We start from the raw sequence: 27,654 nt of genomic DNA, 5'->3' as shown, positions 1-27,654 counted from the left end.
TACTGTGCACATACAGAACACGAGGTGTGCTCAGTAAATGGTACCTAGCAGGAGGAGGTAAGAGTCTGAACCCTTTTGGGGAACAAAGTAGCACTGGGTAAAAAACCAGCAGTTTCCAGCTCCCTCATCACTGCCCCAGATGAACTGACAGGGAGGAATCTGGGGGAGGTTGAAGTATCTGCTTTAATGTCCTACATGCTTAGCAAAGTCTCAAGCACAGGCTGTGGTATTCCTACTGCTTCCCAGATTGGACATACCAACAATTGCCCCCCTCTTTCAAATGCTGTAAAAGGATGTCACCCATCACTATTTCCAGTGCATTTCTAAGTACATGTGTATTGCATACATGGGTCCAGTTAAAAGGAGAAGGTAATGAAAACAACAAAAATTCCACTGATACTGAAAATAAAAAAGATTATCCATTTGTCCTCAGGAATGGGCAGTGAGGTTTCTGTTTCTATGCAGAAGTTTGCATTTTTCATGTCATTTGGTCCCAATTCCTTTAAATCCAGTCCCACCTCCTTTGGGTGGTTGCAGTGGCCCTGATGGATACCTGAGCTGCATCAAGGGGCAAACTCCAGGCTCAGTTCACATGCCTCTAACAACCCTGCCATATGCTGATACTCCCACAGTGGGGTTTTTTTTTGGAGGCAAAGAACAACTCAGCACCAGACTTTGAGGACATTTTTCCTCAAAGAAAACATAAACAGCTGAACCCCACCCAGGGACTTGGACAAAAACCAGTCTGGATAAAAACCACCACCCTTTATTTTGACAAGACCTCATTGATTAAAAATATGCAGATCTAATGACTTTGCTGAGTGTTTGCAGAGTGTATTCCTGCTGGGTATTCTTTCCTCCACTACCTTCAAGAGAGTATTCACAGTGCATAAGGTTAAAAGGGTTTCTTTTCCCCTCCAGTGCAGAAGGGTACAAGAAGAGTTAGAAGTTTAGGATAAAAAAAAAGCCTGGCAGAGTCCACTCTAAGATGTAAGAGCAGCACATTCTATCTTCTTTGATATGAGCTTAATGACAGCAAAAGACTGTCCTCTGGTCCCTCAGTCAGCTCTTTCCACTGATTGGAGGAAGAGCTTCTGGAAAAAAACACAATGCATTGTTCAAACACACCCATAAAAATGGCCTTCTGACTATCCAAACACATTGTCTGTCATCTTAGATCAAGCATGGCTCTTACACTTAAACATAAGGATTAAAAGGCATCCATTAAAAGGAAAGTTTAAAATTCTATTAAAAAAAAAAGCTCAGAAGCTTAAAAGACTAATTATTTGTGTAATCTTCAAGATCAAACATTGCTGAAATAAAGACTTTAACTCCTTTATCAGATAAAACCTGTGTGCAAAGATTGCAAGAGGAGAAGATACTATTAAGATAATCTAGTTTGACCTCATGACCTCAGGTTTTGGCATTTCACTGGTACAGGACCCTTTCAGTTGTTCATGGAGCTATATAGAAAATTGAATAAAACCATGGAGGATGCAGCAGCCTACATAAACTTGAAAAAAACAGACCACAGGTGTTCATGTTCCTTTAATTTTTGTGTTTGTAGGCAAGGCTCAGTGCCTAAAGGAATAATCCCAAGTCCTCTGCTGACACAGTTGGTGCAGATCTTGCTGAAGCTCATGGATGTCCTTTTCCATCAGATGAGAATCTAGCCTGAGAAGTTCCCACCTTCAAGGGAGAACTAAGAAAGTACAAAAGTGCAAATACCTAGAAAGGGCAATTTGCAGAAATCTTTGGACAAACTACATTCCCAAAGTCTCTCTCCATTTTTCTTTTTGTCTTTCTACTTTTTATGACAAGAGCTCAGGATTGTGTTCACTGTGCCAGTTTTCAGCAGGACAGGAAGAAGAAGCCGGGACACATTTCTTTGTGTGTGTCTTTTCTAATCTGTTAGAGCTGTCTGATGTCTTCATATCTAATACATTTGGGACCTTTGATCTGAGTTGGAAGACGTCTCAAGAAGGACTGATGATTCACAGGAAAACAGGATATCCACAGGGGAGCCAGTTGCTCAGTCCAGCAGAATTAATCAGCATTAGATATGTGAGCTCTTGCTCTGAAACACTGTAAATAAGAAAAACATCACTGATCATTATAGGTGTGGGAATAAACAAAGAGAGAAACACAATTTAAATCTCTAGCTGTCAAAAATGGTTTCTGAACCACCCACTTGATTTTTTGGTGGAGCAAAACTGTGGTGTCCAGATGAAAACGTGACTTCTGTTTTGCGAAGAGGCATTGTTTCAACATTTTCTTCTGTTCTGGCACCCAGACTGTTTTTGCAAAGCAGAGACATACCTAAGAGGTCTGAAATACAAGAGGTGCCTTCCTGTGCCCAAACAGCCCAACAGCCTGGTTACAATGCCATGCTCTCCCTGGCTTGCTCTGTCTTGCAGCTTGGTTTATATTTCCCTCTTTCTTCTCTCCTGGCCTCGTTTCAGCCAGCGAGTGCCTGCAGCTGGCCTGGCCAGAGCAGAGGAGCTTGGAGCAGCCTCCTGGGAAGGAAGTGTAATTAATGAAGGTGCCCGTTCACCCAGGGACCTGAGGGACATCACCTCCCTTGCTGTGTAGGCCCTGGCTCATGAGGAGGGAGCTGGTGCTGCACTAGAGGATGGTGACTGCATCTTCCCTGGCACCTCTTGGTGGCAGAGACTGCCACCACTGCGGTGTTGGTAGCTGAGCATAGAAGAAATGGGCAGCACCATCTCCTCCTCCTCATGCTCACGTGTTCAGGATGAAGCCCTTACAATTGGATTGTACAAAGAGTATGATCACTCTGGACATAGTGTTCCTGAAGGATACTGCTTTGTTAGATCCTGAGCAGAACAGCTAGGTGCCAGAAAGGCAGCTGTTCAGGCTGGGGAATGTTTGAGCATTAACAGAATCAGGGAATGCAGCAATGTTCCATTAGAACAGGGAATTTTGGCTTCTTGTCAAAATTCCTTGATTAGTCAACAATTTCTGTCAAAAGATGCCTTTTAATTTTGACTTGATTTGCCTTGATCATAACGGATGGGAAGGGTTAAATCTCAAGGTGATGGCTTTCCACTCAAGTGCTTCAGGTCTGAGTAGGTCCTGTTCATAAAATCATGTTTGAGTTGGAAGGGATCTTTTAAAGGTCATATATTCCAACCCTCCTGCAACGATGCAAACTCCTTTTCCAAAATCTGCTCCTGCAAAAGGCCCAGCACTGAGCAAAATCCCTACTTGTGCACCTTGTCCTTGTGCTCGTGGGAGGTGAGTGGATGTTCTTGGTGATGCTCCCTCCGTGCTGTGTCCCACACTGCAAGTTCATGTCCAAGGATTGCTCTTGCCTTCCACAGGCACTCTGTGAAAAACCCCTCATGAAAGTGGGGCTGCAATGGGGATGAGAGCTGTGCCAACAAGTGGCTCTAAACTCACTTCCATACCTGGATCTGGAGTGGCAAACGGCTCTTAGTGGTCAGTGATTTTAATGGAGTGCTTATTATTTATTATATGAGATGGAACTTTCACGTGTGTCATATGCTCTCTTTCTCAGAAGGAGGAATCCTACCCTAAGATATTTAGGTACAAGCACCAAAACACCTCAGACCTGCAAATGGAACTCCTGAAGCCCAAAGGGATGTTGTAACTGCCTAAACTCAACAAAAAGAGGAAATGCTGGGGGCATTTAACTTTACAAACAGCCTTCAGTTAGCCCATTTCCAGCACAAATGCCTCATGCATGGTAATGGATTTCAAATACACTAAAGAGCACGGCCACAAAACCAAACAAGCCTTAACATTTGACCTTATTGGGGAAAACAAGTCTACAATTACCAAAGAAAACTAAGCATGCCTAGCTAATTGACTCATCTTAGAACTCTAAGTTTTGTTTCCATGACTGAACCATCGGAATGTAAAGCCTTGCCATCTTTCAGCTAGCATGGTTTCCTTAGATCTCATGGAATATCTGAAAATCACTAGTCACCTCCTAACATTTTGACTAGTCTGTTCAGTATAAAGAGGAGAAATGTACAAACATAAATGGCAACAACACTTTTTTTTTTTTCATGATTTAACATTCCTGGAACAAAACATGAACATCAAATCAATGAGTTAGAAGCTCTAACACCCTTGTTGCTGTATGCTCATCCACCCATGAACATTCCATATAAAATTACCTAATAATCAATTTGAAGTACTTTAAAGTAGCTTGTTTTCATCCTAAGTCAGTAACAGAATCAGCAGTGCAGTCTCTAGAACTAAGGCAGGGGTCTTATCCTCAAAGATATAAGCCAGAAATAGTGTGAAGTCTTTGGTGTTTTAGGTATCATTTAAAAAGACCATCTGTAGGTGCTGAGACTCCATACAGGGAACAGAAATTTGCCTAAGACATGGGAAGACAATTCTAGCCATGTTTTTTTTAGTCATTCATAATGTAACATTCATAATTAGAGACTGGCCAGAAGTCACCTAAGATGGGTGACACTTTCTGCTCCCATGAAAAACCAGGAAAGCAAGGAAAGGAGGAGATGGTCATACTCATCTCAGAGGATCATTCCAAAGCAATGAAGCAGTGGCCCATCAGATAAGTCAGCTGAAGGTATCTTAAGTGAGCACTCTCGCTTGTGGATTGTTTGGTTTCCATAGCTCTTGGCAAGTCACTCATGCTAAAACTGAAATTTTTTTATTTTGTTTTGATGAAACTGTCCCAGTGTTAAGCACATGTTTGAAGGGCAGTTTACAGGTTTAAATGACAGTGTTTATGAAAGCTTAGTGAATATTATCTTGCAAAAAATGAAGACTTCTGGAGTAAGTTATATAGTGACAAATTAATTTTATATTCTGTTTAACCACATGTCAGTAAACTCAAGGCAAGAAAAATCTGTTAAGAAAGCATTCAAAATGTTTAGCTAAGTGTAAGGCATGGTATGCCTGTTTCATGGTACATCTCTGGCTCTGAGGTGGCCCATATTGTGTTCAGCTTACATAGGTTGTCTGAGATTAAATGCATGTGATGGGCACTTGAATGTGTATGCAAAACTCTGCTGTCAGACTTCCTGGCAGGGGACTGGGTGATATGGACCAAATGTGGGCTGCTCTAGCCTCGGGGCGTAATTTACAGCAACCTGAAGCTCAGCAAATTACTTGAGAAAGAAAGGGAGAAGGGTGTGTGTAGCAGCAGTAACCAAAGCAGAGCAGAGCATCCCTGCACCTACAGAGTACTTTATTTTAGCTGTGGTCCAGAAGCTGGGAGTTGCATCTGGGGATGTAATGCTACAGGTCAAGAGATCTGAGGCCAGGACATTGCACATATCTGTCTCTGGTTTGTTCTTGACCTAAGAAGTGACAGGTAGGCTGTGCTGTAGCTTATTAGAGCCCCAAGGGAAACACAGACACATTTAAAACAGTTTATGTTCCAAACCCATTATTATTGTTATTATATGGACATGCTGCCTCCAAAATCAGATACCCACATCACCAGCAAACATCATGTATTGCAAAGAGAAACCAAGTAAGGTCTAGTTGAAAGAGCTACAGGCCACTGGCCACTGATTCTTTTTCTAGTGAGGACTTTTGGCAGATCACAGAGAAGCATCTGCACGGATCCCACAGAAGCTGGCAGTGCTGTAACTGTACTCTGGTTGTGTTTGTACCCAGCCTTTAGCTGGCACCTGTTTGCACCCTCCTAATGGGAATACCTTGCGAGAAGATGCCAGAGTGTACCTGGGTACACTGAGGGGCAGCACTTGTTCTGGCCCTTTAATGTTTAAACAGCTGTGCTGGATTTGCCAGAGGGTTTCCGACAGCCATTAAGAACGGATCCCTGAGTAAACAGCCTGGTGTTATTTATTCCAATTCAGCTGTGATAATTCACACCATCTGAAGAGCAGCATAATACTGTACTGGCAGGTTTCTGAGATGTTTGCTACTGCTTTGAACAGAAGGATCCTTGTGGCAAGGGGAATGTGATTTCCTCATCACTGATAACTCTGGACAAGACAATAAAAGATACAACACAATTTAAAACAAAATTAATTAAATCAAAATGAAAATGTAATTGCTAACACAGCAGTCACAGGCTTGTGCTCACACAGGACACTCATGTGTGCTGACATATTTACAGGTGTTGGTTACAGGCACTAACAGAGGAGATGTACAGAGTTTACAGAGTTCTATCAGGTCTGGTCACACTCCTAATTAGTTTCTTCTTGTTGCACAAGCTGTAGAGGCAACTCAAGGAATATCCATTTGGAAACATCCTAGAGGGAAGGGAAACTGTAATATTCAAGACCACAGTCTTCAACAAAACTGATTTCCTCCAGCCTTGATGTGAACATCAGATATATCTGCAACTACCAGCTAATAGTAGAGTTCCTGCTTCAAATGTGGCTTATCTGCTTTGCCTGGCTAAGTGATGATTCAGTATTTGTCCTTGACCTGCAGCTTTACATCCCCAGAAGCAACTCGCGTTTTCTGGTCCTTATGGCTGAATCAGTGCCCACTCTCTTGGTCCTTTCTCCCTATTGTCCTATAATGAACTTACCAAATGACACATCTTAACATTCCTCTTTTTAACATAGCTGTTGTTATGCCATTCTTACTCTTCAAGACACGCTTCCATCTCTTGCCCTTGATGTCTTCAAAACACCTAGAATAGAAAAGACAGATGCAATCACCCAATTCACCAAGCTAAATTTTCTGTTAAATTGGAGACTTCCTGGAATTAATCCTGAGCAGAATACCACGAATTGCTCGTCAAGTAAATATTTAAGATGTGTATACAGTAAATCTCTGGAGTTTAGTAAAATCAGGACTCAGGGGCATGTGCAACAGCAATTTCTTACCCACTGCTGCCTTATAAAACTCAGGAAAATGGTAATAAGTAGTGATAGCATTCAAAATTTTGGATAGTTTTACTTTGCTGTAAAGCTATCTGAATTCTTTCGTCTTTTTTTGGTCATATTTTAGACAAATATGCTCAACTTAATCATCATAGCTCTAGTTTGTTGGTAGGTGTCCATGTCAAAGGAGCTGAAAGTTACGTGTTGAGTTCATTAACTGCAAACTGTCACCTGATTCTATTAGAAAAAGCTTCAGGCTCTCAAAGCACATGTTACACAGCAATGTTTTGGTTCTAGCTTTGGCCGGTTGGGATAATTTCACACAGGTAAAAATGATAACGGTACAAGACATGTTGACACCACTAAAAAGAACATACAAATGCACAGTGACACTTCACACAGGGGTTGCACGTAAGACACTCACAAATTTGAAGTCCGGCACTGCGTGGAGCCGAGGATTCTTAACTCATTAAGCTCAGTGTGAGTTGAGAGTGCTTGATGGTTCAGGTGCTCGGGCCCTCAGTGAGGCTCTGCACATTCATGTCACAGACAGGAGTAATTTCCCCTTTCTAGTGTGTGTGTGTTCCTAATTGCTAGATTAGTACAATTGCTGATAATCACGAGTAATAGAAATGGATTTCTGGTACTGAAGTGCTCTTTCTGGAAGTTAATAAAGCTCATTCAACATCGCCTACAGTTTTACAACACTCTGTAATGCAATAATGTAATGAGTACAATCTGAATACTGTACAAAAGACAGTGTAAAGTTAAAAATGGATCTAGGGTAGTGCTGCTTTTGAATATGAGCAGTGCAAGGTATAAATTACTTCCTTGAGATGGATACAGGAGTTAATCTGTGAACAATGCAGCCCAGCTCACATTCAAATTCGCTCCCTTTTTTTCCAGATTTGCTTCCTGTCCTTTTCTTCCAGTTGTTTTATATGAGTTCATCCTTGTTAATTCCATCAAGATGATCATGCTTTTCATTTACACCTTCCAGTTTCCTAGTTGAATTTGGCTATTAAAGGGGTTATAAAAACTTTGGTAACAACGTGATAAAAGGACACAGCAGGAAACCAACTCTACTTAAAAATTACAGCATGAATCCCAAGTCAATTTGAAACTTCTAGCCCTGTCACTTGTCAGATGTGTCTCCTGCCACAGTTGGAACACCTCAGCAATTCAGTGATAATTTACATTGTTCTCACTACGTGCAAACAGAGGACTGTTAAATTTCATTATTCCAGGACCCATCCATGCCCAATATGACAGGTTTTGTATGCCCAATATGACAGGTTTGTTGGTAAAACAGCAAATTAACTGTATGTGTAAAACCTCTAGTCCTTTCTTCTTTCCTTGCATGAGTAAGACTGTATTTAGGGAGAAAATGGCTTTGTCTACCTGTAAATGAAGATCTCCTGAAACGCAGTCTCCTAAGAAGTTGATGGTAATCAGTAATGCCAAACCCTCATTACTGTAGAGGCATTTTCACCAACTGTATTTTGGATTTTGCAATTAACACACAAAGAATTATTCCTTTCTTGTGTAACAACATTTTAATGTCAGTAAAAAGTGATTTTATAGTTCAAGATTACAAATAAAAAAATATTTCATTGTGACCCTTTTGCCATTTTCCCTCTGACAAATCTTCAAATTTTAGTTAGGAAAAAAACACGAGGTGGATTGGATGCTTGCTCTATGGAAAGCTGAGGGACTTCCTCCCCACTCTGCAATTGCTGGATGTTTTGAAATGGAAGATTTTATTTCAAGTAAAGCCCAAAGAGTTACTCTCTCTCCCATGGCAGGTGACCACAGGGGCTTTTACCACCACCAGATCCTTTCAAGCTGAACCAGCTGGAAGGACACTGAAAGGAATGAGTCAAGCACCTCTCTAGCTACTGGACTGCATCAAGAAGGCACAACATAAGCAATGGTAAAGTCAGTAAACAAAATTTTACTGTAATATTTTGTAACACAGATACTGTATTTCTCTTTGAAGTGTAAAGCTACCGTCTTACACAAGAAAGATGGACAGACCCTTTTCCAAGACTAATATGGATACAATAAATATGGAGTTTTACATACTAGATCTGTACACAGAAACTTTGTCCCACAGCCATAAAAATTTACATTTAACAGTGCAACATATAATTTAATCCTTTATTTATCTGACATAGGATGTTTACTTACTAAACACAAGCAACTACCTGGTTTTAATATACATATTTTATATATATATATGTTATATATATATATTCAACAATCTGTACAGGTTTCTAAACATAAAACTCCAAAAAGGCACAATCGTCTATACAACATGTACAAAAATGGCTGGAGCTGACAAGAAACAACAATTATTGGTCAAGAGTTCATGATTGCACGAAGATTAGTAATGGGTTTGTGTCAGAAAAATGTGCTTTAAGGAAAGGAAGGTTTGCAAAGAAACCTGCAAGTGTTATTAAAAAAAACCCAAAAAACTCTAAAAATAAAAACACAATGAAAAACAAAACCTAGGTTGCTATTACAAGTCTATCCTCATCGTCACTGCTGCCATCGCTAAACTGCATCGTGTTTTGCCGCTGGGGCGGGGCGGCTGGCCTGGGCACCTGTCTGTCCGGGGTGACAGTTCGGTGCACTGGGGACTTGGTTAATGCGTTGGGATTCACCTTGGAGCGGGGCTCTGCAGGAGCAGCTCTCTTCACCTGGAGGGCAGGGAGGTCACGCTTTGGCTTGCTGGGGTTTGCGAGGTCAGTCTTTTCAGGATCAGCCTTCCTGGGACCAGCGGGGTTGGTCACCGGGGTGGGCTCGGGATGGCTCTTCCCTGTGCACCGCTGGCTGCCAGCCACTGCCTGAGGAGAAGCATCCCGCCCGGCCTGGCCAGCCTCGGCCGTGGGGAAGCCGACAGGAGCTGGCTCCGGCTGGACCTCGCCGGCTTTGGAGCCTGCGGTGGGTGCCTCAGAGGCGCCGTGCCCCTCGGCGCTGGCGGGGCTGACGGAGGGGATGAGGGTGGGCAGGGCGATGTTCAGGATCTGCAGGCCGGGAAGGTGTCCCTGCGGGCTGGGGGTGCCCTGCGGGGCCGCGCCAGCTGCCAGCACCTGGAGGCCCACGGCATTGAGGGTAATTCCCGGCGGGCGCATCTGCGGGGCGATGTTGGTGTTTGCCAGGCCCAGGATGTTGACTGTCTCCATGCCCAGCGGCGGCAGAGGCTGCAGGCTGGGCGTGCCGAGCCCCTGAATGCCCGGCACGCTCACCTGGCCGATGGGAATGCACGGCACCACGCCATTCACCTCGGCGACTCCCATGGGATTCGTGGTGGTGCCGGCGGCCGTGCCGCCCGTCTCGCCCAGGGCGCTGGTAGTTCTGTGAATGACGCTCACAGCTGGGATAGTGAGCTGCACGGGCCCCGCCTGGATGGGAACGAAGGTGGAGTAGGTAGCTAGGCCGGCAGGGACCACCTGGATGCCCCCGACCGGCACCATGCTGTAGGGAGCCTTGGCTTGCCGCTGCGAGTGCAGGGGCAGGTGGCTGAAGAGGTGAGTCTGGGGAGCTCTCGGCTCGCCACCTGGCTTCTCCTCCGGGATTTCGGTGTAGGGTGACGGCGCTGTCGTCAGCATGCTGTGGTCTGCCAGCGAGGACGGCGAGCTGATGGAGGGTGTACTCTGGGATAGAACAATACAGGCGTGTTAGTGTGGCAGCCACCACTGCCCTTCAGCGACGTAAAAACACGAGGGAGCTGGGAGTGCTTCCCATGCCCCCTTTTAAGAAAGAACAACACCAAAATGGTTCATAGTATATCGTGCTCAGCTTAAACAATGAACTGATTTCCTTCCTTTCTTTTTCCACCTCCTTCCTCACTCACTAATTGCATTTTCCTCTCCTAATTACCCTTGCTTAATTTCTCTCAAACACTAGCGCTCAAAAACATTGCTGAGTATCTTTTGCACATGTATTTTATGTGGCAAGAAGACTTTGGAGAACTGCTTTATGTGGAAATCACCTCAGGCAAGAAGGTTAAATAAGCATAAGCTGGCATTTTTGATGCACTGGGATCCTCTCCTGAAGGCATTACAGCCTCCAGCAGGCAGAGGCAACGTCAGGCACATTTGTCATAGGTGCTTCTAATGTGACAGACAGGGTAGACAATGACAGGAGATGGCTGACAACTACAGCTTCTGCAGAGGTGGAGGTGATGGGTGGATACTGGAGTGAGATGTGGGATCCACATCCCATTGCTGCCTCAGCTCCCTGTGATTTGGTGCACACACCTGGATTTATAATGCTGTTTTTATCCTCCCTTTTCTTCTCCTACAGCCTATTACTGCCAAGGCTTGCAACTCCTTTCCTAGAACCTCCTAAAATGAGTGGTCTGAAAGTGCAATTGTGATCTCATGGTTATCTTTTCATTTTTGGCACATTCATCACACACACACACACATATGCACACACACTGGTGCAACCTTACTTAGTTTTTACAGTCCTGACTCTCAAAAATTCTCTAGAGCAAGCAAAAAACTCAAAACCAGACAGAAATGCTTTTGAAATCTGCTCATAGAAAATGTATTGGCAAAGGGAGAATATGTTTAAGCAGCTATGCAATGCCGTTCTGTCTAAATGAGAAGATGGGTGTGAGAAAGAAGTCAACATGTTCTCAGAACTGACACCTCACAAGAGATCCTGATAAGCTGGTATGGATGCTTTCAAAGGAATGTACAACAGCCTTCCTGAGCTATGCAGACTCCTTTTCTTGAGTGCAAGAACTGGGATCCACAGCCATTCACAACAGAAACAGAATGTAGATTAACCACTGGAGACATAAAGCTGATGCTTCTTTTGGTCTGGGAAAGGAAAAGAAAATCTGGAAAGGAATTACTTCCTCGTATTACTTACATACCTTCTATTTTTTTTTTTAATATATTAATGTAGACAATTATTAGAGATATATAAATGAATACCGTTCAACATTTTTACTTGCATGAATATTTGCCTGAGGCTTCACTGGTTTTATTTAATGAAGAAGTACACTCAGTTAAGTGTCTTCTGGTATCCACTGGCAACAATGGAACCTAAACTCCAAATACTAGGACCCTTCCCATTTTATGGCAGGTATACACAGCAATCAGAGACCACTTAATTTTATTCTCTGTCATATTACAAACTCACTCCAATTTATATTTGCCACATGAACTCACAGTTCCTACAAGCAGGGATGAACCTGTGTCAAACAATAAAATTCAGCAATAATTTTTACTGTTTCTCCGTGTCAAGAGTTTGCTATCTCAAACTGTGTAAAAAATAAATCTAGTATTGTAAATTTTCAAAGAAAAAAACAAGCCACTAAGTACTTAAAACAGATTGAAATTTTTACTTTTTATGCTTTTGAAAATTTTCTGCTACATTTTTTTCAGTAACTGCAGGCATTTAGGTTTAGGCTTGGGCTTGATGATCTCAAGATTTTTTTCCAACCTAAATGATTAATTGGTTCTATATAATATTTCTAAATATTACATTCATCATGGAGAAGGCAGTGCTTTGACTACCCCTTTAATTAAACTACTGTGCATCTCATTTTTTTTGACCATTACTCTGAAAAGCTCGAATGCCTTCATGGTCTGTAGCAAGAATTAAAAATTCCAAAAGCTATCTTTAGGGTCAGTATGGCGACTTCTACCATCCCCATCACAGTCTATTAAAGCCATTGCTGAATTGAAAAAGGCTCAGTAGCTGCCAGCCACTTCCCTCTGTGATTTCATGGGCACAGTTTTAAAAAAACACAGTTGCCAAAATTACTGAATGCTCCCACAGACCTGCACACAGACTGATCTCATCTTTTTGCACATGCTTTGAAAATCCATGTCTGACACGTACATGGGCAAAATACATCCTTTTCTAATTAAAGTCTTCTTTCAGCTTGGACAAAAGCTGAGAGCACTGGGAACTCAGGTCTCAGTCCTGTGTTCATCTCTGCTTTTGTTACTGTGCAAGGGCAATCTCCTAGTCTCCTTGAACATCTGGTGCTCTTTCTAATTCTACTACTAAGCATATTTGGAGGATAGATAAACAATTGCACCATTTTTTTTAGTGATAAGGCAAAAAACTTTGGGACTAGATTAATTTCCCTTTGGAATTACCCATGATTGTATCATCATATTTCAGAGTGAAATGATTGTTGAATTCTATCACTTTCCCCAGAAAACATAACCACCACCATATGTTCATGTTATGTATTTGTTATTTCCTTCTGATTTGTAATACAATCTACTAGCTCCAAACATTAGCTGAAATGACTATATTACAATTAAACCTTTCAGGAAGAATACAACCAAATTTAAGAATTTGAAAAGCAATGCTCCTACAACATCCTTGTGTCTACAGTCCTATATATTTGAGCTTGGACTAATTTTAAATCTTCTGAAAGACTCATCACCAAGCATGAAGGGAAAGACAAACATTTTGTTCTTTGAAAAATCTCCAAAAAGATATTTTTAGAAGGAGGACTTTAAATCCTACTTTTTCCCTGGTTTTAGACACTCCTACCTTTGTAAGAGCTGTAGTTGATATTAAGGAGTGGCCCAAGGCTGTATCTGGATCAGGATAATCCACAGACATCTGGCGACCTGGAGATGCAGGAGCAATGTCCGTCAGTACCACATCAGCACCACAGGGACCCACTCCTCTCTCCTGGGCTTTGTCCTCATGTGCTTCCTGATGGGTGGATTCTGCTGGCGACCTGGAGGTCCTGCTGACTGACTGCACCGTGCTAAGGACAGTCATCTTGGTCAGCAGCGCTTTTGGGAGACCGTCCATCGAGTCCGTGTGCGCCCCAGTGAAGCAGTCTGGAAGCCTGATGTCGTCGTCGGTGCTGGTGGCATCCTGCAGGCCGTGGCGAGAGGGGTGGTGCTGGGGGCTGGCCGTCACCGAGGGCGTGGTGGATAGCACTGACTCAGCCTGGCTGTCTTCATCATCGTCCTCATTGTCATTTTCATCTTCATCACCACCATCAGACTCCTCCACATCATATCCTGACCGGTCATAGCCAAATCTTTGCTTCTCACCTGCAAAAGTGGGGAAGTAGAAGTTAAGACAATGAAGGCCCTGGACTAAGAAGGAAGCAAGAGACAACAACTAAAACCACCAAAAAAACCACATGGCACATGTATTTTCCACTCACGCCACATTGCATCAAAGCAACAAGGAAGACTTACATTTTGGTTTTTATTTTTTTCCAGCTTACATATTTAACTGTACAGCTATATAATCTTTCATCTTCTGTTTCTATATTGTTTTTAACCTTTTGGATTTGGCCATTTTCCTCAATGCCGTTTGTAACCATTTGCTCAAAGTTACCCTTCACTCTTCTGCTCAGGAAGCAGTGAGCAGATTCCTGGTTCATTAGGTTCCCAGTGCTGACATGTGGGGCTGGTCTGTCAACCTTAGCGGTGGGATATTCTCTGGATAGTTCTGACTCATAAGTGGGTGTCCTTGTACCTAATATGAATCACGGCTGCAAAGGTTTTTGAAGGATGCAAACACAAAGACTTGAGGCTGTTAGTCAAGAATCTGTCTTGTTAACAGGCAAAAGAGACCAAAATTAGATCTTACTAGATTTCTTTACTTCACTAATGTTTTGAAAGGTTTATTAAAAAATTACCCAAGATGTCCTAGGAACCAAGAAAGCATTAATTGTATCAAAACTTACCTATGAATCTTTGTTTGCATAAAGAAGCCCTCCTTACAGCCAAACCTCTGTCTAGGGGTAAATTTCACTATAAAATACAGTTCTACTGCAGCTTTTCACCTTCTTTTGTATCTAACTTGGAAATAGAGTCATCTTTAGTAAAGCGACAGAAAATCCCATCTGCTATGTCTGATTCAAAGCCAGACTGTCTGGGATCATATTTTATAAAAGACAAAATGCTTTGAATACATTAATATTTTGTATTTGATTAAAGGTCTGTCTCTTGAGCTGTCCAAAAAACATATCTGCATAAAAATCATTTGGCTCTGTAAAACCAAAAATGTCTGGTTAGATAAAATCTCAAAGATGCTGTTCTAGAGAAATCTACACAACTTACCATCAAAATGAACAATTCTGAAAAAAATCAGACCCTTAAAAGAATTTGAATATACTGCCTATACTTCAGGCTGCTAAGTTACCAAAATCAAAACAAACATTTTGAACTCCAGATAAAATAAATGAGTTTAACTGAGCTACCTTTCAGTAAGTTACCCACCATATTAAGCCTTTATGGTTTCAAATGAGCAATGCAATTGGGAATTAATAGCTTCTTTTAAAAAATCCATCTGTAATGACTTTCCCCCTCTTTGCCTACACAATAATTTGTACATTAGCTAAATATGGAAACTATATTTCCTACATTTACTACAGCAGATGTGAACATGTCTGACGTTATTAAAAATACCCCAAATCCTCCAGGTCATTGGAATGATCCTAACAAAAATATTTATCAGACTTTTAAATAGTCTTAATTTATAATTCTCATCCACAGACAAAACTGTTAAAAATAGAAAATACATTTTAGTGGAAAAATTAATTCATTAACTTCCATTCCAAAATTATGGCAAGTATGATTGTTAAAGATATTATTAACAATAACATGTGGACTGACTAAATGTTTTTGGTATTTTTTTTCTCTGTAATTCTGTCGTTTCTATTCTTCATATAAACAGTGTTTTTTTCAGTAACTTCCAAAGCAAACGTATCTAAAGTGTTGAAACATCTACATATGTTTTATTTCTGAATGGAAACAACTACCTCTGCCTTCAATACCAGTGACAACCTAGGAGGGTTCCAGCACCCTGAGCTGGAGGACTATGGCTGTGAGAATGATAAACTCCCAGTCGACTCTGAAGTTGTGTGGGAACTGCTGCTGCAGCTGGATGCCTAAAGTCTATGGGGTCTGGTGGGACTCACATGAGAATACTGAGAGCACTGATGTCACCGCAAGGCCTGTCTCAATTTTTGAGCAGTCCTGGGAATCTGGAGAGGTCCTTGATGACTGAAAGCTGGCTAATGTTGTCCCAGTTTTCAAGGAGGGCAAGAAAGAGGACCCCAGAAACTAAAGACCAGTCAGTCTCATTTCTGTGCCTGATAAAGCTATGGAGAGGATTATCCCAGGAGGTATTGAAAAACATCTGGAGGACAACACAGCCATTAGTCACAGCCAGCAGAGCTTCATGGGAGGACAGTCCTGCTTATTAAACCTGACTTCCTTGTATGGCAAGGTAAGCCAAGCAGTTGACCAAGGGAAGCCAGTTGTTGTAACCTTTCTGGATTTCAGTAAAGATATTGATAGTGTCTCTCACAGAATCCTCCTGCATAAAATGTCCAGCCCATGGCTGGACAAGCCACACCTCAGGTGATGGGTGAACAAATGGCTCATGGGTCAGGCACAAAGGGTTACAGTGAAGGGGGTGACATTGACTGGTGACCTGTCACTAGTGGGGTTCTACAGGGCCCCATCCTCAGCCCTGTGCTCCTCAAAATCTTCATAAATTACTTGGATACACGTCTGGAAAGGACACTGAGCAAGTTCACAGATGATACAAAGGCGAGAGGAGTTGCTGACTCCTTTGAAGGCCAAGAGGCCCTGCAGAGACAAATTAGAGACAATCCCCAGCTGTATGAATTCAACAAAGGAAAGTTCTGGATTCTGCACCTTGGACGGAACAACCCTGGATGTACGGACAGACTGGGGAATGAGAGGCTGGAAAGCAGCCCCATGGAAAGGGACCTGGGGGTCCTGATCAGTGGCAAGTTGAACATGAGCCAGCAGTGCCCTGGCAGCCAGGAGGGCCAACCCTGTCCTGGGGGCACCAGGCACAGCATGGCCAGGCAGGCAAGGGAGGGGATTGTCCTGCTCTGCTCTGAGCTGGGGCGGCCTCACCTCCAGTGCTGGGGGCAGTTTTGGGTGCCACAATATGAAAAGGATATCAAGCTGTCAGAGAACATCCAAAGGAGGGACACAAGGATGGTGAAGGGCCTTGAGGGGAAGCCTTACAAGGAGAGACTGAGGTAATTTGGTCTGTTCAGGCTGGAGAAGAGCAGACTGAGGGGAGACCTTATTGCAGGCTACAACTTCCTTGTGAGGAGAAGAGGAGGGGCAGATACTGATCACTTCCCTCTGGTGACCAGTGACAGGACACACAGGAATGGCCTGAGGTTGTGTCAGGGGATTGGGATTGCATTGGGATATTAGATATCACTCAGAGGGTGGATGGGCACTGGAACAGACTCCCCAGGGAAGTGGTCACAGGACCAAACCTGAAAGAGTTCAAGAAGCATTTGGACAGTGCTCTTGGACACATGGTGTGACTCTTGGGGATGGTGCTGTGCAGGGCTAAGAGCTGGACTGCAATGATCCTTGTGGGTCACTTCAGCTCCGAATATTCTGTGATTTCCTCGATGCCTCTGTAACAGATATTGAAGACTTCTCCATGTGTCATATCTAAAGGGTGACCTACAGCTTTCCTGTAGCTCTTTAAAACAATGCAGGGCACATTGCAAAGTCTTGGAATTCACTCTGGACTCCCTCTTAAATTCACTCTCTTTACTAATGTCACATAAATATTCTCTATGAAATCCTACTGATTCTCGTCTTTCTCCCTCTCTCCACATGAATAACATTTTCTATGAAAGCTGATGTCAATCATGAATGACTGTGTCTACTGGCAGGAGGAACCACCTGAAGTGATTAGACTGACTTGTTGCATTTGCAAAGCAAGGCAAACATATGTGCAAATAATGATTTAGAAGAAATCATCTTCTTTCAAATCAACATTTAAAAATACTACTGGATTTACCAGCAAATGCTGATTATGTAGGAATTTTCTGCATCCTGGCTTTCTACAACAAAGCTATGAAAAGAGAAAGGGAAACTGTGTGGAACACAGATTCATACATGCAGGACTCCATGGGTTATCACTTCCCTCTGTTGTTTCCCTGTTTACCTCCACCCTTTGTGCATTTGCCAGCTTCTATTTGAGTGTGGTTTTACCTGGAGCCAGAGCCTACAGTGTAGGCGAGGTGACAGCTATGAATGTGGTTCCCTTACTCCCACACTGCTTTGCAACACCAGATGAGTAAAAAATAAGATTCCTGACTTGCTTGTTCTGGCAATGCACAAAGGAATGCTTTGCTCTGGCTTTTATACCTGCATGCAGGTTTGCTGAAACAAGAGGTGCCTAAGCTTTTCCAATCAGTGATCATCACTGTGAAGTTACAAAGGACCTCATGCTGGTGTTTTAAGCCATAGTAGAAGACCCAGCCAGGATTATGGGTCTCCTCTGAAGGAGGCATTGGGCTGAGGCTGTGACCACTCCTTGTGGTGGAAGATTCTCTTCCAAGCAGTGTCTTTTTAACTAAGTAGTAAGTCCCATTCTGATAATTGTACACTGCCTACTGAAGTTCCCTGGCAGTTTTAATTGGGGAAAAATTAATTCTTTGCTTCCTATCTTGAACTATTCACAATTATAACCATATGCTTATGTAGCTGATTTATATATATATATATATATATATATATATATATATATATAACTAGAACTGACTCAATTTCCAGAGGGAACAAGATTACTTCTGTGTTTAACTTTGTATGAGGTTGTAAAATGGTGTACAGTATTTTCAAATGAAGTATGTGTCATAAATTTAAAGGCTCCTAACATATGGAGAAATGGCTTTTGGCATGAAAGTTCAGTTTCTCTGTTTAAAAAAGAAAGCAGGGAAAAAGTCTTACACTATTAAGTGAAGGCTTATGAAAGCTAATTCTCTTTCGAATTTGTAACTCAACTCTCACCATTTTAACAGATAAACTGTTCAAGACAGCCTCAATTTTTTACAAAGAGTCTTTTTGGAAGAGTAGGTGATGCCTTTCATCTTCTGTCAACTGCTGCAATATTTTCTTTTAAATTCTTAGAAAGCCTCTTTCTTCTTCCTGGACTTCACAGGAGTAAGTGAATTTTACAGACCTGAACTCTGCAGAAATTAGGAACAGCTGGAAGTAAAGGCTTAATAGAGCCATGGACAAAACTTTTGATTGGGGGTTTTGTTTACATGCCAGCTACAATTATTTTTAAGAAAACTGATTTTTTTTTCTACATATTGAAGTGTCTACAAATCATAGGCAAAAATACCTTAGTCCTTCATTTGTTTTGCTGTCAGTCCTCAGCTGGTCAGCTCTGTACTGTGTTTATGTTGGTGGTGAGCTTGTTGGACAAGGCTCTGTTACAGTGACATTTTACCCCAGAGCAGAAAAGAAAGAACTCCAAGTTCTTTAGCACAATAGCATTAGCTGGAATTATCAGCATCCTAACATGTCCATTTCTGAAGTGCCTGGGGCTGCTAAGTCCACATACTGCTATTTCCAGCTGGGATGCTATGAATTAGTTAATTGAAATATGTCTCCTTATGTACTTTGAAGTTTTTTATTTTATTAGAAGTTTTTCTTATGGGAATCTTTACTGTACATGGTTTTAACACCAGCCATCTAATTATCATCATACTGCAAAATACTAAAATAAAGGTTCTTTAGAACCTCAACTTACAGCTTTTAATTTTAATTGCAGTATCATTGCCACATGACCTGACTTACTGAGGACCTGCTACAGATTCAGTAATTTCTGCACCAAATCCAGTGATGAAGTTCAAAAGCTTATAACTTAGTCATATTTATAACTTAATCATCTTCAAGTAGGTTGTCACATAAAGAGCAAAATGTTAATTTTCATTCTTTCAGTGGCAGGAAGACAAGAATAGTTTGAAAACACAAGTCTGGACTGCTCAGTTTTACAGATTCTTAAGGTAATGTGCATTTATGTAGATAACTATATGACTGCCATTAGCTCTCCTTATGCAGATTAAAGACATAGTTTACTAAATAGCTATTCACTATCTATTAGCATCTAAATCTAAATTTATTAAGTTTATTGGCGTTTAGCACCTGAGTAACACAAAGCAGTTTTTACTGTCTCAAGATCTGGAAGTATCTTCAGTTATAGGTTGGCATTTACACAAAAACATTTAAATATAGTGCATCCATTCTACAGTCTATATATTCTTCATCAAACTCAAGAAAAAATGTAGACCATGGCAAGAAAGGCAGAAGTATTTTTCAGCATGTCATTATATGATCATAAATCAGAAAGTGGCATGCATAAATCTGCATGCCATCAATTCACTCAATTCTTCTAAACAATTACAACTTAGGCTTGCCTTCCACCTGTTGTATTAGACTTGCAATAGATCCTTCCACAACCATTCTCACAAATTTAAAGAGCAGTAAACAAGATACCATTAAACAATGCCAGCATCTGTACCCAACCCTGCTGTCCTGTCATTCTAAGCCTTCATAGGCCTCAATTATCTGATTTCAGTCTTGCTTCAGCTACTGTCCACTGCTCATCACCCTCTAGCAGGACTCACAGTGACATCTACTGGGTTAAATTCAGAGTGGTGATTACCAGGGCTCCTCAGAAATGGGAAGAAGAAAATCTGTGGGCTTGTGACTTTCATTCCTAAGATGACAGAAGGTAATGAAGTGTAACTACACCAAAAAGTAAGAGCAACTTCTGCTTAAAGAGATTATTGACACCTAAACCTTCTTAAGTAATTCGTGTATTGTAAATCAAACCTAGCACTACATAGTCTAATGTCAAGCTGTAGGTATAGGGCTTCAGCATGTACTAGATGCCTAATGTACATCTAGTTGAAGAACAGACACTAATATTAACAAAAAAAATTAATTATTGCAAACTACACAGAATCAGCCTTCCATTCTCTTTGTAAAAGGACATTATTGCAAGGATTTTCATTTATTTTCACTTCTTAAATGCAGATTCAGTGACAATAGACTGAGTCATGATTAAGCTAATGAAGAGCCATTGAAACTCACTTAAAATCTACTGTAAGTAATATATAGCTAATTAATTTAGAACTGTGGTAATAACACTGCAGAAAATGAAAGTATTTTCTTAATGTGTGTGTGTGTAGGTATCTATAAATACGTATCTGAAACTTACAATTAGGTCTGCTTACTGGTAAAGTAATGAATATTTTGGGATAGAATTTTTGCACAAAAACCCCTTAAATGTTCTGCCTATCTACTGATTCCATTATAAAGAAATTCTCTTGTGCAAGTTTACTCAGACATACCATACCATTCATACATTAGCTTATTACAAGTTCAAAGTTTTTAACTGTTGTAATTTGAACACATATTATTGTTGTTTTTAAGACTAGATAGCAAAATGTTGTGTGAGCAGGGCCAAAGAGGATATCCCCAGTTGCAGTCTGTCACACTAAACAGTTCACCTCCTCTGACAATTTAATTCAGATATTAACATTCCTTACATTGTAACCCTGTATTTTGGTGACAAGAACATTCCACAGAGCAGAAGATGAAAGATAAATGGATGAGGGAATAGTTTTGAATACAAAAACCCAGGCCAGAAAGTATTTACTAATACCCAAATGATGACAAGTCCAAATACAAAGAATGTTATGTTAAAAGCTCTGATCACATACAGTCTCAGACAGCTAGAGAGCATCTTTCTTTTCTCCCCAAGACACCACAGCACAACAAAATTTCAGCTTCTCAGATTACTAAAAAAACAGACTCGGTGTGTGTGTCTGCCTGTGCTCAGGCTTGTGCATGAGTTTGCACTCCTGGTTCAGTTTGCATCCATTTAATCTGTACTGCTGTCAGTCACAACTGGCTTCTCATATGAATCTAAAGTGTTGTATATTCAAATAACTGTGATTACCCAGACTTTAAAAGAAAAAAGCTGCAAAGGACTGGAACCAGCAAATTCCTTTGGTGGCTTTCTTACATTTCTGGGTAAATTCTCTAATTCAAAGTGAATTCTAGTGGAAAACATACAGCTTAGTTATTTTAAGCAAAGGTGCAGACATTTCTATTACCTAAAGAATAATCAGTATTCCAAATGTTCAGATAATTAATTAGGTGGAGACAGACAAAGAGACAGACAGACATTCTACAGGTCAGGAAACAGGCCAATTTCACACAGTCTTCAGGAAGAAGTTTTTTTTCTGAGGTCATAATTATTTCTTATCAGATTTTCTGCACCTTCCTCTAATGCTTCTCACGTTGCCTTCCAGCTGAGGAAAGCGATGGGAGTAGACATACCACTCTCTAAAAGACAGAACATTTTTAACAACCAAACCCCAAAAATTTAGGCATTTGAAGATGTTGGTTTTTAAAACATCTGAAGGATACGTGGCACAACTGCGCTAGCAATGCATGCCAGAGGGAGGAGGGGTGGAAGTGCCAAAGATGTAACACCACAAGTGCAGCTCAGTACCCACAGCCCATCACACTGTCCTTTGTGGGTGACGTGCTGCTGCCAGGGCTGTCCCTGGAGCCCAGAGCTGGCATGACGGGTGCTGGCCCCAGTGTGAGCTCTGCTGCTCTGCCCTGGGGAAAGGGCAGCCAAAGAGGTGGCTGAAGCCAATTCAAATGCTGCCTAAAATTAGCATGTTCAGGATTTCAGAGAGGGCAACTGAGCCACACAACAAAAAACACGTATGTAAACACATCACACTTTTTTTCCCCTCCTCATTCTGCCTTAAAAATAGGCCAACAAGAAAAAGTCTGAATTATCATGAGAAAAATCTTCATGGTTGGCCCAATGAACAGATGGATGAAATCACATTTTTGAAGTCTAGGGTTGCTTGCTGAATTTCCATAGATAATTGTAAAGGCCCTGTGCTCTGCAGCAACTGTAGAGGCTGGACTGGCTTGGTTGCAAATGCACCTTTATCAGGGGTTTAATTACACTGATTCTTGGATAGGTTTCTAGTGCTGAACTTTGTGCTGCACTGCTGGTTTTGCTAGGAGTATCTGAGCCAGATCCTTTGGAAAAGTCAGGGTTTTATCACCAAGTTGTTCTTCTTGGTTTGGGGCTCCGGGTAAAGAAAGAAGTGTTACATCCTCTATTTTAGGGAAATACAAAATAGGCATTGTAGCCATAAAATTAAATTCAATGAAGAATTTCAAAGATGATGTAGCAAATCCTGTAGAATGCCTGTGCTTTTTTTTCCAAAATAGAGTATTTAATTTATTAATAATTACCGTGCTGAGCAAAGAACATATTTTATATGGGCATATATACTTATACTATGGTCAAACATGCCTGCACATGATATGTAAAAAGAGAAAGCCTCTCTCTTTCTCAATCAAATAGTCTTGAGGTCAAAGAAAAGCATTCTTTCAACAAATGTTTGAAGTGGCTTCCTTCAATCCTGTGTTACTGAACATTCAGTTAACATTTGAAACATTTCCCATTGCATTGTAATCACAAATGCATCTTTTAATGAATGCAATTTGGAATATCAATTTATCAATCAATAAAATGTTTTCAGTCCCTAGTAAATGGAAATACCTGTTCACCTGTAGTTTACAAAACTCATAAAAATGTCAAATGCTACAGAACATTGCTTAAACAGTGACAATTTTTCTGTCATGTGAGGACTGAAAATATTTTAAAAAATTGTTCCTCTGTAAGAAAAATACAGTAATTTGTCCTGCTGCTTATCTTCTCTGTTATTTATCTGGTTCCTCAAATTGTGAAGGGAGACGTATCTTTTGCTTATGAAAAAAGAGTATATTGAAGAGGGCCAAAAATGGGAAAAACTCAAGTTTCTTTCTACCTAGTGCACTACTGAATCACAGCAGCTGAGTCATATTCCCAGCATTATTTAGAATTAGATTCAAGATTATTTGCTTATTCTGCCAGTGGTTGTCATATGGAAGCAAGTGCATTCATCTTTCTTTTCCCTTACAGCTTAAATAAAGACCCCTATTGCTTTATTTTCTCCAAACCTCATCCACAATCTAATAAACTATTCTGCTGGAGGGAGAAAAATACACCAAGGCAAGGCAAGACAACTCATCTCCCCACAGAGGAATGTGAGGCAGGGAAAAATGCCATCACTGCACTGAGACATGCCGAGATCCCAAATAGTCCTAATGCACAATCCTGTTCTTCATCTCACTGGCTCTGGTACAGGCACACCTTTTTTATCATGCCAAACAAGTCACTCATGAACCTGGTTTGGCTCTCCTTGACTGTCCTTGATCTCATCTCCTCTTCAACAGAATCTTCTTGGGATGTGGGAAGTGCAGAATTCCAGTTTTTTAGCAAATATATTCATTCTGAAAACATTCTCAACACTAATGAAGTAGAACAGGTGAAGATGAATAATGTTTTTCATTTCTGTATGTGCTCTATCTGCAGATTTATCCCAATTATTTGTGAAGGAGGACAGAATTCTATTCTGGAAGATGATTAACCTCCTTGCAAAGCACTCGGCAACATATTTGTGATTTGTGTGGTGTATTAGTAATTTAATTTCTATGAAATATGCATCCCAAAACTTGGACCATTTAATGCACAACTATTTTCAAAGAAGCACTACACTTGACTGCATTTTTTCCAGGCAAACAGCTGTTTTTCTGGTATTTTCAATCTTGTCATATTTATCTGTGAAAGTGATAAAGTTAAACTGCGTAACACTTTGTGAAAAATTCAGCAGCAATTTATCCTTAGCATATGCTTGTCATTTCCTTCAGTGAAAGTTTTTCCAGTGTTTCTGGCTCCCTTGGCTAGTTCTTAAGATTTTTATCTCTGTATCTTTTCCCTGTACAGGAATTAAAAAGCTTTGGAAAAGAAAGGGTAAGAAGCTGAGATAACAAAATAGACACAAAAATTCAGTAAACAAAGAAGACTTTAATTTCTTACCAAATTCTTCTTCTCCATCCTGGTCATCTATTAAGCCTACTGAGACTCCCAAATCCATGCACTTCTTGCTATGTGCCTTTGACTTCATATGCTTTGTTAAATTTCCTTAAGAAAAAAAAAGCCAAAATTATCTGCTCTGTGAGTACACAAGTGACTACAACTATATGCTCAATGTGTCCATCTCTTCTTCAGGTACATTTATAACAACCTTATAATTTGATTTCACACTTGCTAGAACCTTGTCCCTCAATGCAAGCTGTCAAGGGCTGCAGCAGATTCACCATCCTGAATGCTACCAACTTGTGTGTACATTTCAGGAAGTCTTTTATTGAGATAAAATAGAAGAGGATGGAAATTCTAAATTATTATGTATTTTGTACTGGTGTAAGAGATCCCCCCCCTTTGTTTATGACAAAGTATAAAAAGGGGTGATTCAAAGTCATGTTGGCAGAAAACCATCATGTGAAACTGAAGTTTGTATCTTGCAGCTCTTCCAGTATTTGATGAATTCTATTTTTAGTGTAACCATTTTCAATGCCAACTTAAGCAAACATGTTAATTTTTTTTCAAAATCAGAGCATGAACATACTTGATCTGAATCTCAAAAGTGAATGTGTAGCTAAGAGGCCCCACAGGCTGCTCTCTTCCTCTCCTTTAAAAAGAAAATACGGCAAATATCAATAAAGAAGAGTGACTCAGATCTGTAAATTATTATATTTATGAAATGCATGTTACTAGAAGTAACTGCCCACCTCAAACTTCACAAAAAAATGTTTCTTTGAAGTATTTAAGTAGGAAAAATTAAACTATAATGCTGACTCTTCTATGGCTGTGGAGTACTTTATTTCTGCTTTGAAATGAAGGTGGTAACTCATCCCAAATGTTAAAATACTAGTTGCGAATATATTGACTCACAAAATAGCAAATTTTCCAGTTTTTGCACACTTCATGAAACTTCTGGCTACACTGTGCTGTCATAAAGAGTGGCTTACCAAACATCAAACACCCAACTGTGTGACCTGACTGCCAGCAGCAATGGCACGAGGCAGGCACAGCAAATGCAGAAGAGGATGTAAATACAAGTATCTGCTACAACTGAAACCAGGGTGATCTTCACACGGGCAGAACTTAATTACTTGAACTTGGCCAGCACCCCTCCTCTGCAAAACTATAATGAGAATGTACTGGGTTTGCACTCCAGCATTTCATCATAAAGGCAATATGATGACCCAGCCTGTCAGGATGCAGTGATGAGTTTTGACACACCTGAAGCCTATTCATCCCACTTTGTGCAGCACTGTGTTATTTCTTGGAAGTTTTCCACCCAACCGCTGCATAGTCTCAAACCCATTAAAAACACAAATGTTCCTGAGATTACAGCTTGGGGGGGAATTGCTGCTAAATGATATTCAAAGCCAAGAAAAATTTTACTACTTTTTTTTTTCTGAAATTATTTTGGCTGTGAACTTCTCCTGTCTGTTTCACTTGAGTCCTGGATGTACCACTGTTTCATATATTGCCTGCATAAACTAGGATACACTTAAATATCTAAAGTTATAAAAAGGCTTTAAAAAGTAGACATCCAGCTCAGGGTCTTAGAAGGTCAAGTGGAAAGTAAACCTTTGTCCTTCAAGAGTAAAAAAAAAAAAAAAAAAATTAATATAGTAATTTATTAGAGGCAAATTTCTTTCCTAGAGCAATTGGTTGACTGCCAATACAAGTACAATATATGTCCGTCTCCTACCTCAGAAAGACAGTGTAAGGGATTTAAATTTCTGTGTCCCATCTCTATCTAGGATGAATAGCTAACCATCTCACTTGTCTTCATCTAACTTTCATCATACTCCTATGATTTCCCTCTTCTACTCCGATTTCTCACCCACTGTGGCATGCCAGACAGTTCATCATATGAAGATGTGAACTTATGAAAAAATATATAGAAGACAAAGGACAAGCAGGAAATAAATTATGAATATTCGAACCATTAGATAATAAAATGCTACAGAGAAGGAAGCTCTTTAGCTCATGAACAGCCAACTGAGAGAAGAAAATAATTTTACTTTAAAGTAGAAAGAAAAAGAGGGAAAAACATAACCAGTAAAGTAGCCTTGCCTTTAGTTTTGAAGGAAAAGTTGCAGTAATTGCAGTGGTAGGGACGAACATCGGTGTGTGTGCGGATGTGCTTCTTCAGCATGCTGGGCTTCTTGCAACGTATCCCACATTCCTCACAGATATACTTCCCTCTCCCTCTCCCTCTCACATACACATAGTCTTCGTTTGACTTGTACCTAGTAACAGTACCATAAGAGTAAGGCAATCAGTTGTAATGGGAAAATGAGTCTGCCCAGAAACCTTCATCTACCAGAATTTTTAAAATAATACATTAAATGAATATAAATAACTGACAAAACCAATCATGCTCTTTTTCTGCTCACTCCTGCATGTATTTTCTAAATTCATATCTATACTTATCACTAGTTAGTCATAGACCTGTTTAGGAATAGCAGCTAATCTTTTTAAATAAAGGTACTGTTGATACTAAACATTTAAAGATTCAAATTTTCTCTTAGCAACACAGGAACGTGTCTTTTAAACATGTCAGTTCTTGGAAGCAGGTTTGAGCACCTGGAGGTTTGAGGGAGTTTTAAAAGAGCATCTTTGAGGCTCTGCCTGATGCAGAAAAGGAGTAACATTAGTTACAATGATGAGAAAGTTTTTAAAATTCCCTATCAATGTCCTCTGGACTCAGGCTATGGGGACTGTCTCTACATGGAAACAGTAGTTTGTATTCAATTATGCCTTTCATATTTCCACTCAAGGATGCTAAATGTTGTGTTAAGCTTTTGTGACCTGGTCCTTGCAATGTCCGGATCTGAGCAGAGACACAACAATATTTTACCTGGGCAGCAGTAATGATTTAACTGGTGGCCTAGACTAGATTCAAACTGGGAACCAGTAACTAAAGCCCTACAGCTGACCATTGAGATTAATCAAATATGCACTATTTGTGCTACAAAATTTTACAGGCATCACTGACACTTTTCTATTT

At 40.6% G+C, this 27,654-nt stretch overlaps 1 protein-coding gene across 17 annotated transcripts in view; it reads right to left on the bottom strand.

Moving 5' to 3' along the window:
- Positions 1-1,533: 1,533 nt before the first annotated feature.
- The window catches only part of HIVEP1 (HIVEP zinc finger 1), a 129,213-nt gene continuing 103,092 nt past the window's right edge, over positions 1,534-27,654 (bottom strand). For 14 of the 17 annotated variants that reach the window (XM_077785791.2, XM_085571490.1, XM_077785792.2 and 11 more), the window contains 4 exons: positions 26,718-26,893; positions 24,606-24,710; positions 13,365-13,882; positions 8,368-10,489 (listed from right to left, as the gene is read on the bottom strand). In XM_077785791.2, the coding sequence (XP_077641917.1) occupies positions 9,341-10,489; positions 13,365-13,882; positions 24,606-24,710; positions 26,718-26,893 (1,948 nt within the window). In that variant the 3' untranslated portion in view covers positions 8,368-9,340. Of the gene's footprint in view, positions 6,638-8,367; positions 10,490-13,364; positions 13,883-24,605; positions 24,711-26,717; positions 26,894-27,654 lie in introns of those variants that run through there. The other 3 variants (XR_014952708.1, XR_014952707.1, XM_085571494.1) reach the window with 3 other exon arrangements.

Source organism: Lonchura striata, chromosome 2 (genome assembly GCF_050655825.1).
Source record: "Lonchura striata isolate lonStrDom1 chromosome 2, ASM5065582v1, whole genome shotgun sequence".
Taxonomy (NCBI): Eukaryota; Metazoa; Chordata; class Aves; order Passeriformes; family Estrildidae; genus Lonchura; species Lonchura striata.
This window is presented reverse-complemented; position numbering and strand designations above follow the sequence as displayed.